Raw genomic sequence first — 12,539 nt, 5'->3', positions numbered from 1 at the left:
ATACAATGGATTATGTTTTTAACAAATCAAAATTGTTCCTCTACTTGCTCTAATCTGTTTCATTGTAATATGATACATCTTAATTCTCTTATATTCAACCATTTCACCTTTACCAAAATCTTAAAGGAGGTGAAGCAGATTGATATGTCGGCTATCCAAATCTTGAGAGATACATCTCATCTATCTGAAATTCATATTCTAAATCAGAATCAACTGGAAGTTTTTTTTTCTTAGCCAACACTTTTCTGTGGTTAAAATATAAACAAGTTCTTGTTTGATGCACAAAATCTTCTTATCTTGTTTTATGCCAAAATTTATTAATGGATATCATTTAGAAATCAACTTTACCATCAAACAAATCATTTTTGTCATGTAGGGAATTTATTTTTATGTACAAGTAGTACGACATGAACATCTTTACAACTCATAAAGGTTGTAAATGTAGAATGTCATGATACTAAAACAACACAAACAAACATGATGATAACAGACACTATATTGTGTCCAAATTGAAAACAGCTGATACAAGACAAATCCCTCTAGAATCCAGTTGATGCCTCCTCACTTAGTCACACTGACAGCTCGATGTTCTTCATGCCCCGGTGGTCAGTTATCCTCTTCCTTTATCTCCTCCTTAATTTCTTCCTTAATTTCCTCCTTTATGGGGGTTCTGGACCTTGACCTAGAAGGTGATCTGGACTTGGAACGAGACCTGGATTTAGATTTGGACTTGGACCTGGATTTAGACTTTGACCTTGATCTTGACCTTGATTGACTGTGGCTGCGAGATTTACTTCTGCTCCTTGATGATGGCCTCCTCTTGCGGGATCTACTTCTGGATCTGCTCCTTGAACGACTCCTGGATCGAGTTCGCCTGGATCTGCTGCGGCTCCTAGATCTTGAACGACTCCTAGAATCTCTGAAAATAAAATATTATGTATATTATCAGTTTATTTCAAAAGCATTGCAATTGTTCCTCACCATTTTATACATGAAATGACTCAATAGGAATGCGTCACATAAGAAATGTGAATTTTATGAGGTGTCTCTCTGTAACGTAGAGTTACCTTCTGCTTCTCCTGGACTTGTTCTCAATCAGTCGAATTTTTCTGCCGTTAATTTCTGTACCATCCAACTTATCCACAGCCCTCTTCATATCAGAGTAAGAGGCAAACTCCACAACACTGAAACCAACACATTTATTTTAAAAGATTCTTTATTAAAAAGCTTTTCACTATCACATTAAAATTTCAGACAACTGATTTCACTGTTTTTCCTGTTAAACATGAACGCTTTCTGCTCACCCTTCATTTTTGTGTTGTTTATGGGCATCAGCATAGGTTACCTCCCCTGCTTGTCTCATGTAGTCCTTCAAGTCCTTCAACATACAGAAAACATAAACCTAACACACGACAATATTAAGCTGAGGTACATGTACCTAACTTAAAACCTACCATAACCTGTCAAATTCAGCAACCAGTTTAATTACTCTGAACATGAAATTGTTTACATACAGTAATCCATGGTTACAGTGATGGCACTTCTCTATGAGTGAGTTTTACTGTATAGCCCCCTGTGTGTATGTGTGTGTTTGTTATAATCAACCTTTATATGAAATTAGATGTCTACTAAAGGACACAAGATTTTGATATGAAAACTTCTGATGTGGTCAGAAATCCAGGTAACTTTTTGGCCTGAAAATTAATCGTGTTAATGGGTATAATCTATTCAGCATGGCTTCCTTGTGTATAAAGCTCAGACATCTCAATATTTTGGTCAGAAAACATTGGTGTATTGACCAAAATGGTGAAGAGCCATTAGCCTCCATTTTTGAGAGGTCCAAATGAACAAAAATCAGACTTGAATACATTTAAGAGGTGGGACGACATACCAATACATAGATACATACCAATATTTTCTGCTAAGATACGGTTTATGATACATGCATTGATTTGTTAAGAAGACAAATATTGAAATAAAATACTAAATTTATTATAGTTTTCTAATTTATCATAATATCGAGATACATGTATCGTATCGTGTTCTAATAACTAGATACGTATTGTATCCCAACCCTAATATATTTAAAATCCTATTCTTTTTCATTATCATTATTTTATTATTTATTGACACAAAGGGTTGCTGATTTGACAGGTATGAACAGTGACTGTGTATGAATTACCTCCCTTGGCATTTTTCTAGAAAAAACATCTGAAAGCCCTGGCTCATCTAGCACTGATAGGCTGTCACCAGAACATCTGACCCCCGACAGAAACCAGCCAGAATTCGTCATCACAAACTTCACATTTACCAACATCATATCTTCTGTTTTAAATTATTTGTTGTTCTAATGGCCAATAAATATTTACACCATTCGCAGGCCATTTTAAGTTTTTAATGTTAATCTGATAATAATTGACAGTTTTTTTTTGCATAAACATGTGAATAAATATGAAACTACTTTTTACTCCTCTTTATGATTAATTTTGCAATAAATTCCCCAATTCAATATTTCTTCTATTTGAAATCAAAATTAATCACTGGTTTGGAATGTGCCTCTAGATGGAAAAATTTTGACTCTGACATTATGTCTGACATGTATGTATCATTGAGTAGATTGACATGCTATTATTTCAACTGGGATTCACAAAATTAGACTAGCTTCTGATAACAGCTGTTTAACATCAATCATCAGATATCTCATCATGCTAGACTGGCTCTAGACAGCCAGAACCCATCGCCCCTCGTCACATCAAATCAGAGACAGACAGCCAGAAAACATCAGAGGACTGTCATCAGTTCTCTCTCTTCATCCCTCAGTTATTTCCCTTCATCAGAGCCTCAGTCAGATCAGGCCTCTGACATCTACAGCATTGTAAGCTTATGAGAGAAATGATGAAGATTTAATCATTTAACACTCTTAAATATTAATCATCAAATCAAAAAATTACAAATTTGGAAAATTTACACTTTGGATTTAAAATCCATGACTTTTTTACGCTACAAGAAATTTGATATGGTATGAATAAGAAGTGGTTTTTCCTGAAAGTGAAGAATTTCCTCCTTGTCAAATCATCTTACCTGCCAGCTGACTCGGGAGGAGAGGTTTTCTACAGTCACCCGATACTCTGTTCTTGTGGGTGGACCATACCTGGATAATATACATCTTCTATTACTTATCAATAATTACATTTCTATTACTTGTCATTGACTACAGTTCTTATCAGCAATTACAGTTCCATTACATATCAGTGATTACAGTTCTATTGCTTATCAGAGACAACATTTCCATTAAAGTTGATTACAGTTTTATTATTTATTAGTGATTACCATTTTATTACAGTTAAAACTGCCATAGCGACCCACTGTATTAAGCGACTCACTGTCATATGTGACCGTAAGAATTCCTCCCAACGCTTTTCCCTATATTTTATACCTGTATTAAACGACCACCTGTCTAACGCGACCACCGACGGTGATTTTCCTGACCATTTTTTGTAATTTCAGGCAATTTTAACTGGATTTAACGACTATATAATTTCCCATTCCTACTTTCGATTTTGGTCGAGCATGCTACGTTTTTTTGGTTCAAAACATCTACAGACACGCTTTTATTTCATTTAATAATTATATAATGCGAGTTTTAAGAATAAAACAACATTTCAAAATAAATAGTTTTACTTACGTTTTGATATTTATTGAATAAACATTAAAATCTAATGCATAAACATTCACGTTTTTTTCTCTCCAATGATCGAGTGCCATTTTGAAAATAGACGTTCGAGGTCGATCCCGATATCATTTCGTGCTATAAGGGCCAAATGGATATTCAGCTATAAAACCTGCCTGTTTAATTTTTAATTAACAAGTAACTTAAGCCTAGATGTTTATTTAAGTGAATTGTGTCACCAACGGGGTAAATAAACACACGCTAGCAGCACCCATACCAGGTGATAATTGAAGTGATTGAAGTAGGTGACAAACAGGCAATTAGACGCGGTAGTTCAGTAATGAAAAAAAATTAATTAGGTTAAGTAAATTTTTAGTCATAAATATAATTTAATTTGTTACCAAGTACATAACAAAAATCATGATACAGTTTTAATTCTTAGTAATTTGCAAAACATACGAAGCTATATATATATAGGCTATCATGTATTAAAAAAAAAAATATATTATTAGAAAAAATCTTTGCAGCTTTTTTATACTTAATGCACATAAAAAACATTTAATATTTTCAGATGTTCACAGTATTTCCCAATAATCAAATTACTCATGTGCAGATCAAGCAAATTTTATTACTGAACAGGACAATTGTACCTATAATATAAAAGCGTTTAGAGTTGAGCAGTACCTATAAAATACATTCCACATAAACGTGTAATATTTTCAGCATTGTATATTTGAACACTGCTGAAAATAAGCAACCTGTATTAAGAGACCACCTGTCATATGTGACCTTTTTTCCTTTCTCCGTTGGAAGGTCTCTTAATACAGGTTTGACTGTACTTATCAGTGATTGCCATTTTATTACTTATCAGTTATTACCATTGATTAAGGTTTTATTACTTATCAGCAATTACAGTTTTATTACTTATCAGTGATAACAGTTTTATTACTTATCAGTGATTACCATTTTATTACTTATCAGTGATTACCATTTTATTACTTATCAGTGATTACCATTTTATTACTTATAAGTGATTACCATTTTATTACTTATAAGTGATTACCATTTTATTACTTATCAGTTATTACCATTGATTAAGGTTTTATTACTTATCAGCAATTACAGTTTTATTACATATCAATGATAACAGTTTTATTACTTATCAGTGATTACCATTTTATTACTTATCAGTGATTACAGTTTTATTATGTGATTTCTCTTACTTGTCAATCCACATTGGTCTCCTGTTGTAGCTGCTGTCTCTGTAGTAATTGTCCCCCCGATATCCCCCTCCTCCTCCACCACCACGAACAGTACCCCGTGCATGTTCAACAGACACCCTGTAAAAATGCACCCATTAGTAATTCTGTAAAAGTGGAACATTTTTTCCTTATTGTGATGTTTATTTCAACAAACACATAGTGAAGTACCTTCAATTGCATATAAGATGACAACGTAGTTTCAATACCAGTATGTTCATATGAAAATGATACCTTTCACCACAAAGTTCTTTTCCATTCAATTCATATACTGCATCTTCAGCATCTCTGCTGTCATCAAATTCCTGTAATAGAAAATTAAATTACCTGAAATTCCAAGAACTCATATGATATACATAACAGGGTTCGACACTAACGGTGGACCGGCGGCCCGAGTCCACCAAAAAATTGGAAGGTCCACCAAATGTTCTGGACTACGTGGACCGTCGGTCCACTTAAAATTTAAACACCGTATTAAAAAAAAACACAGTAAAATTCCATTTTTTCCCCTATAAATCGACATCCGTAAATAAAACGATTAATTCATCCATACTTATTACAAGAAATAAATATGGTAATATTTGTTTTAATCAGGGGAACCTAGCGACTAATTATATATTTTATTACATTTTCCTCGGTGAAATACCGTGATTTATTCATTGAATAAAAGTGATATTCTCTCACAGTGTGAAAGGATACCAAAAATGATATTCTCTCACAGTGTGAAAGGATATCAAAGTAAGTAAAAAATAATTTCTGGCCTGTCATATGATAGAGATAGTAACTAAGCATCTTGATAGAGCTAAAACTGCAAATTTCTTCCCAAATATGTTGCTAAAATCCATGCTATGTAATGTTTTCAATCACACAACTGCTAAGCTATGATGTCTCAACCGCTCAACTATGACATCAAGCCTATGACACTGTGTTAAGAAAAGACAGAGGCAAAGGGAAAATCAAAGAAAATGTAATAAACAGAAAATTCAATGTTTTGTAGATGAATATGGAATTTATTTCACTCGTGAGACACGATTTTTTTTTATATTTTAACTCGTGCTTCGCACTCGTGAAAATATCAAAAAATCCTGTCCCACTGGTGAAATAAATTCCATATTCATCTACAAAAAATTGAATATCCTCTATTTACATATAATATTGATGACTAGAACAACAACAACATTGAGACGCAAGAACATTTAACACAGACCTTTAAAAAGTAGCATGTAAAATTTGTGTCAAATTAGTCAGTCTGTCATTTGTTTGTTTAATGCACAGAAAGGTGTGAAAATGTACACTGGGTAACAGGAAATCACTTCACGCCTGAACGCACACTGATGGCCAGGTTTAGAGATAATTAGAATTGATTGACAGCTGCATTTATGCATTGTTTATTTTTTAGATCTTCAAACAGGTGTGATTTATATTTTACGAATACATTACATGTATCTGCAGTTCCTGTTTTTTTTTCTGCTAAACATTATATCACATAAAAGAATCATATTATCGCAGTTTATTTGAATAAATAATAATTAAAAATAATAATAAATAAATACATATAAATAATAAATAAATACATACACTTTTGTCCGTTTTGCATTGTAGTAAAAAAAAATTTTAGCCATAGATGCATGAAAAATTTCCTTTTTTATATGAACAATTGGGATTTAACTTTTATCTACCGTTGGAAGCGAAATAAATGCAGGTTTTTACCATTGTTTGAAGATATAGATTGTGTTTTTTTTTTTTTTTTTTTTTTTTGAATTATTGAAAATATGTTTAACAATATTGCTGAAAACTCCTGACTAATTGATTTGATTCTGTTGACTGGTTAAGTTATACTTTATTAGTCTGACTGGACTGGGTACATAAGTTAGTTTCAAGCCTTGTATAATGAATTTATTCATTAATTCAAACATTTATGAAGGTCCACCAGAATTTGAGAAGGTCCACCAATAATTTTTGACGAGTGGACCTGCGGTCCACCAAGGTAAAAAAGTTAGTGTCGAACCCTGCATAATCAAATTCAAAATGATCACACTCTACTACAGAGCAGGCTATGTTCTCATTGGTATCACAAGATGTTAAGCCTATTAATTAATTCCAGCCATCAAGAATTGCATCCAATCAAATAAGGACCAGTCTAGGGAGTGCCTTGGGGAAAACAGATGCCCTAAAACTTCACAAATTTTCAAAAGAGAGAGAAGTTTTGGTCCAATTTACTTTAAGAGCTGTAATTCTTAAAATCTCGGCAGGAATAATCATCAAGTTGTACAGGTATTTTCAAGCTATGAAAGTGAGTGATTTACACATCTGGTAAATGACTTTGGATGTTTAATGCTAAATACAAAAATTTATATAAGTATTGGTTGGTAAACAGGGCTTAATATCTGTTGCTTGCAGGTCCAGTAAAAGTTGTTATTCATCAGAAAATGTGTGTGCTTTTTTATCATGAATGTAATGAAATTTATTAAAATTATGGTAATTGACATACTCTTCAAATTAAAATACATCAAGTAAGTTTGATATGCTGTATTTTATTGCACATTTCACCTACAGTGGTTTTTCATCAGAAGAGTAATAACTATTTGAAATTGTAATCTCTGGGCATATAAAGTCTTTGTGATTTTCAAATTTTTTTCTTTGGAAAAGGTTTGTCCATGAACAAGAACACTTACAACAAAACCATAACCATTTTTCAGCATAACATCCCTGATTCTTCCATAACCCTTGAAAAACCTCTCCACATCTCTCTCCCTTGCATGGTAGGACAAATGTCCAATGTACACTCTTGTTCCCATGCTTACCTACAGGTAAAAAAAATAGTCAAGTGTTAAACAAAAACAATATTATTCATTGTGAGCATTTTCAAAGAAATTGGTTTATAGCTATTGCTATTTTCTACTGCGGATGCACTGACCGACACATTCGGTCGCGTACATCTGGTTGCGATTTCAACTGGGCGCTTGCTAGATGATGTCCGAGCTCCAAGAGCTTGACGCAATAAAAAAGCAATTTAAAGCAATAAAATTGAAAGTTAGGCTAACAACAAATGATTTGTTTGATAACTCTGACCTGTCATAATAATAAAATGAAGCACTTGCATAAAAGATGTCATTAAATGATTAACATATATGATGTCATTTTATCGAGCTTATCTGATTTTTGTAGTCTCAGAACTTATAACCTGGGAATAATAAAAAATTTGTAAGGAAACATTATTAAAATTTTGAGGTCTGTATAGCTTGTAAAATTTGTAATAACTTAATCAGGTGTTTTATCCCCCATTTGGTGGTCAATTACCCATATCAGAGTCAAAATAACTTAATAATCAGGTGTTTTACCCCCCATTTGGTGGTCAATTACCCATATCAGAGTCAAAATTTTTAATCAAATGTTTTTGTTTGGTGGTCAATTACTCATATCAGAGTCAAAATAACTGACCACATGTGGTTATTTCTGTTTACTTGATGGCATCTGATTTCTACTGAAATAAAGAAAAGGCGCAACGGCATCAGAGAATTTTACTGAACATATTCCTCACACAATTAATGCAGTACGGTTGATTTTCCATGTGAAATTTCCGCAGAGCTTCGTAAAAACAATATCTGTAGTTATACATAAAAGTCTAACTTCTTACTCAGTTAATGCAAAAAAAATATTCTTCTTCTCTGGTGGATAAAAATTGTTTTATATCCTATGATTCAACTTTGGAGAAGTTTAATTTCAATTGCTCTTTTGGCCTTCATCATTTTTAAGCTCTAAAAAATCCTCTTTAACATGAGCTCCTTATACTTTATTGGTGCGGTGGGCACTAATTGCAATAATATTCATTTTTTCTTAATTGAATTCATCATTTTATTTTTCATTTTCTTTTAGGATGAATTAAGTTGCAAATTCTGTGTGACCTTTTGTGGTTCTGGATGCATGTTTATGATAAATCTCAACATATCTGATTGATGATTTTAATTAAAAGTTTCACTAAGTGACAGTTGCAATTATATCATGATCTCGCTTTATATCCTATTTTTTGAAGCATAAAGCCTTCACTTACAAAATTTAATGAAGTAAAAGTGAAAACTTCATCTTTCCTTTTATTTCCTACCTGAAAATTAACATTAATGCTTCTCTGTAGTTAAATCAAACATTTGACCATGTTCGAGAAAGATCATTTTCCAATGGTTTAAATTGTTTGATTGGTTGCCCAGGTGATCAAAAAAGAAAGGGAGAAACATGGATGACAATTGCAACAACGTACATGAAAGGGGGGGTGTAAAAAAAAAAGCATGGGAATTCTGCACTTGTTTATGTAGGTGACGATTTTGTGAAGGAATTCTGATTATTTCCTTAAGGAGGTTGGATCCTGCAATCAAAAGTAATGAGAATTTTTTATCAAGTATATTTTTAGAAATTATACACATAGCTTTATTAAAAATCAAAACAAAAAATGGGGGTCAATGCGCTTCTTTTGGCGCTACAGAGCATTTAGTTTGACCTTTTTGCACTGTAAATACGCCTTACACATAAATCAATTTTTTAAAGTTTCTACTCCAATAATTTTTGTTCAAATAAATAATGGGGACAAAAACGGTCTTATTTCATCTTAAATAGACACATTAAAATTTGTGACAATGAAGAAATTTTCAAATTACTCCGCATGTTCAATTATTTGACCTTTTTGCACTCAGACATTTTCATTTTTCTGGGATTAAAAATTTCACAAGCAAAAAAATCATTTGAAAGTAATGACATTTTACTGAATTTAAGAAGAATGGTTAAAAGTATCGTATATATTCAGAAAAGAAAATCAAAAGTGGGGGTCTGTGATGTTAATTTTTAGATATTACTAAAACAGTGCTAATTTTAAGCTTAAATTAGGGCTATTTTTTTCTTCATGTTCACAATATATTTGCTATATTTATCATATATGATGATAGAATTCATGACAGTTTATTTAATAGATAATTTAGGACCAATATAAAACAGTCCAATGCACAAAATAACTATGTGTGCAGACTGCATGCAAAAATAGGAATCCAAACTTAGCATACTTTAAATACTTTGAAAGAGAAAAAATGATCATTTTCTTCTAAAAAACCTTCCGCCACAAAATATAGTTCCTCACTTAATGCTTTTAGTATGGAATTTAATCATGGAGTTTTAACTGAATATAGTTAAATTGGCATTGTAGAATTCAAATTTATTGTAAGAATTAAAACATTATGCAGAATTTTTGAAATATAGGTTAAGATAAAAATTTGCTCAAAAGCTCAGGAGCGAACCTCGTTAATAGCGAGTGCAGCAAGTGGCCCGAAACGACAACACCTGGGCAAAGAGAAAATTCGGACTAGCACATTGATCCAAATGAATTTTTTCCTCAGTAACCTCTGGACCCACAATCTTTTGCGAATTGCATCTCATCGCAAACTACTTTCTCGCAGTAACAACAAAAGTAACTCACTTTGCCAGTGATTCATTTTGAAAATGGTTATCATGGGTCCAGAGGACCCCTTTTAATGACAACAATGAGTCCCATGCCAAAATCAATGCGTCCAAATCCAAGGGTACCGTATATTAGATATTACAGAGGAAATTCTGGTGAAATATAAAAGGGTATTGCATGAAAGTGCAAATGTTTTATTGTAGCTGTGAGTGGTTTATACTTTTACAATCAATTGTCCAAGAGTACATGATTTTGTGTCATAAAAACAATATATTCTCAACTGTGCACTTTAGTTCTATTTTTAGATCGTACATTTGATCTCGCACATTGTATCAGTCATAAAATGCACAGAAGCAGTATGAAGTAAAGAAAGTTTAAGAAGAAATGAAATATATTCAGAAACAAAAATGATTAAATTTTATACTTTTTAGCTTTTAAGGAAAAAACAGAAAAAAAAATGATACAGGTTACAGCTTAAGTACAACTTAAGGTATACTATACGCTTCAGAAATGTTTCACAGTATAGATATCATCAGTGATAATTGAACTATGCTGTCTAACTTTCAAATATTTTCTGATAATTGCTTGTTAACTGCAATTGTGAAATCTGAATTGTTGTTGGCAACTTTATACCTGTTAAAATTGTTCATGCATATAGCTTAGCACATGGATATGATTAGATAGAATGTTCTATCGTTAAAATGATAAATGTCCTACGGACCCGGTGGTGAGGGCTTGTCCTGAGACACAGTTACATTATTCTAACTAGGATATGATGCAATCGGTCAAGTTTTGAATAAGATTGTACCGAAATAATTTAACATGTCCTTCTATAAATTTATTGCATCCATTGGAATGCACATTTATTGAAATAATGCAACCTGAGCAAAATTTGTGCATAATTTATGCAGGACGCAGACCAAAATGAATCACTGCTTTGCTTTAATGAATATTGCAGATAAATAGTAGATTAAACATTCTTCATTAAATTAGCACTGCTCAGGCTTCGGTTTGGTAATGCAACTTACTTACGTCATATGACGTCAGGGTCTAGATGTACAAAACGTCATGTGTGGTTTGAAGAGACGGATCTGCGCTCGCCCTAACGGTCATTTTATCTAAAATTAAAAACCTAGCTTTTCTTAACTAACAGTACCACACTTGGATATTTTAAAACTAGGTGCTCACTGGTTCTACTGATCTCTTAATTTTCACCTCAAAATTGAAATTACAGCAAACTACACAATGCATAAAGCATAAGTAATTAGTTTTGCCATAGCCGATGTGAATCCCAATGGCATTCATTCTGATATTAAGACCCCCCCCCCCCCCAGTGTCTTCCCATTTATAATTAATCAGCTAATTAAACCAATGGTTCAGATATTTACTTCTGTGTTTTATGATGGCTACAGTGCTAGCTCACCTATCTTTTTTTTTTTTTTTAAAGATAAGCTTGTACACACACTTTCAGTAACTGACCTCGTTTCACAAATTTTCGTAATATGGCGTGGAACGTTCACTTGAACGCTTGAAATGTAAAGCGCCATAGAGCAGTCGAAGATTTTTCATTCGGATAAAAACGTGACGTTTTGTGATTAAAAAAAATAAAATTTTATTGTTAAATTTGTAAAAAAAAAAAAGAAAGAAAAAATCATTTAAAATTCAAAAAAATTAAATACGTAAATATGTCAATCAATTAATCAATAAACAAGCTAGCTAAAAAATGACGACGTCGTTAGTGTAACTGAGTAACGTACTTTAATTAATTTTGACATCCTAAGTACATTGTAGACAGCTGCTTTTCAATAAAAATGGAACCCGTAAATATAATTACCTTGTTATTGTTCATTTGCTAAATTATTTTGTTAAAAAACATTTTGATTGTACACACAAGTACTCTGCTGTTGATATTTAAAAAAAGATGCTTGAGTTTCTGATTGACATCTACTGTAGTTTTTAGAGATCATGGCTTCCCATAGGCGTCGGAAGCAAATTGAAAGTGGCGGGGGGGGGGGGGGAGGCTAATTGTAAGAAAAAAAATCAAACACCCAAAAAACTTGACAAGCAAACAAAAAAAAAAAATAAATAAAAAAAAATAAAACAGGAAAATTGAAAATTGTCCAAACACGAAAATCCTATTTCGGGGTTGTTGTTGTTGTTGTAAACCTAC

At 32.4% G+C, this 12,539-nt stretch overlaps 1 protein-coding gene across 1 annotated transcript; it reads right to left on the bottom strand.

Annotated features, from left to right (window-relative positions):
* Positions 1–359: 359 nt before the first annotated feature.
* Positions 360–11,884, bottom strand: LOC133181598 (serine/arginine-rich splicing factor 4-like). Its single transcript, XM_061316133.1, has 8 exons — positions 11,849–11,884; positions 7,605–7,733; positions 5,164–5,234; positions 4,894–5,010; positions 3,082–3,151; positions 1,305–1,378; positions 1,068–1,184; positions 360–919 (listed from the first exon to the last, which is right to left on the bottom strand). The coding sequence occupies exons 2-8, from the start codon at positions 7,725–7,727 to the stop codon at positions 607–609; spliced, it is 885 nt and encodes a 294-aa protein (XP_061172117.1). The 5' UTR covers positions 7,728–7,733; positions 11,849–11,884; the 3' UTR covers positions 360–606.
* Positions 11,885–12,539: the final 655 nt, after the last annotated feature.

This window comes from Saccostrea echinata, unplaced genomic scaffold (assembly GCF_033153115.1).
Source record: "Saccostrea echinata isolate AGI-Se365-2 ecotype Australia unplaced genomic scaffold, CSIRO_AGI_Sech_v1 ptg000009l, whole genome shotgun sequence".
In the NCBI taxonomy this organism is placed as follows: domain Eukaryota; kingdom Metazoa; phylum Mollusca; class Bivalvia; order Ostreida; family Ostreidae; genus Saccostrea; species Saccostrea echinata.
This window is presented reverse-complemented; position numbering and strand designations above follow the sequence as displayed.

Excerpts from the sequence above, each read along its gene's own strand:
- LOC133181598 (XM_061316133.1), bottom strand. The coding sequence starts at position 7,727 with ATGGGAACAAGAGTGTACATTGGACATTTGTCCTACCATGCAAGGGAG. Across the intron at positions 5,011-5,163 it reads AAAGAACTTTGTGGTGAAAG|GGTGTCTGTTGAACATGCAC; the intron begins GTATCATTTTCA and ends GCATTTTTACAG. Across the intron at positions 1,185-1,304 it reads AAACAACACAAAAATGAAGG|TGTTGTGGAGTTTGCCTCTT; the intron begins GTGAGCAGAAAG and ends TGTTGGTTTCAG.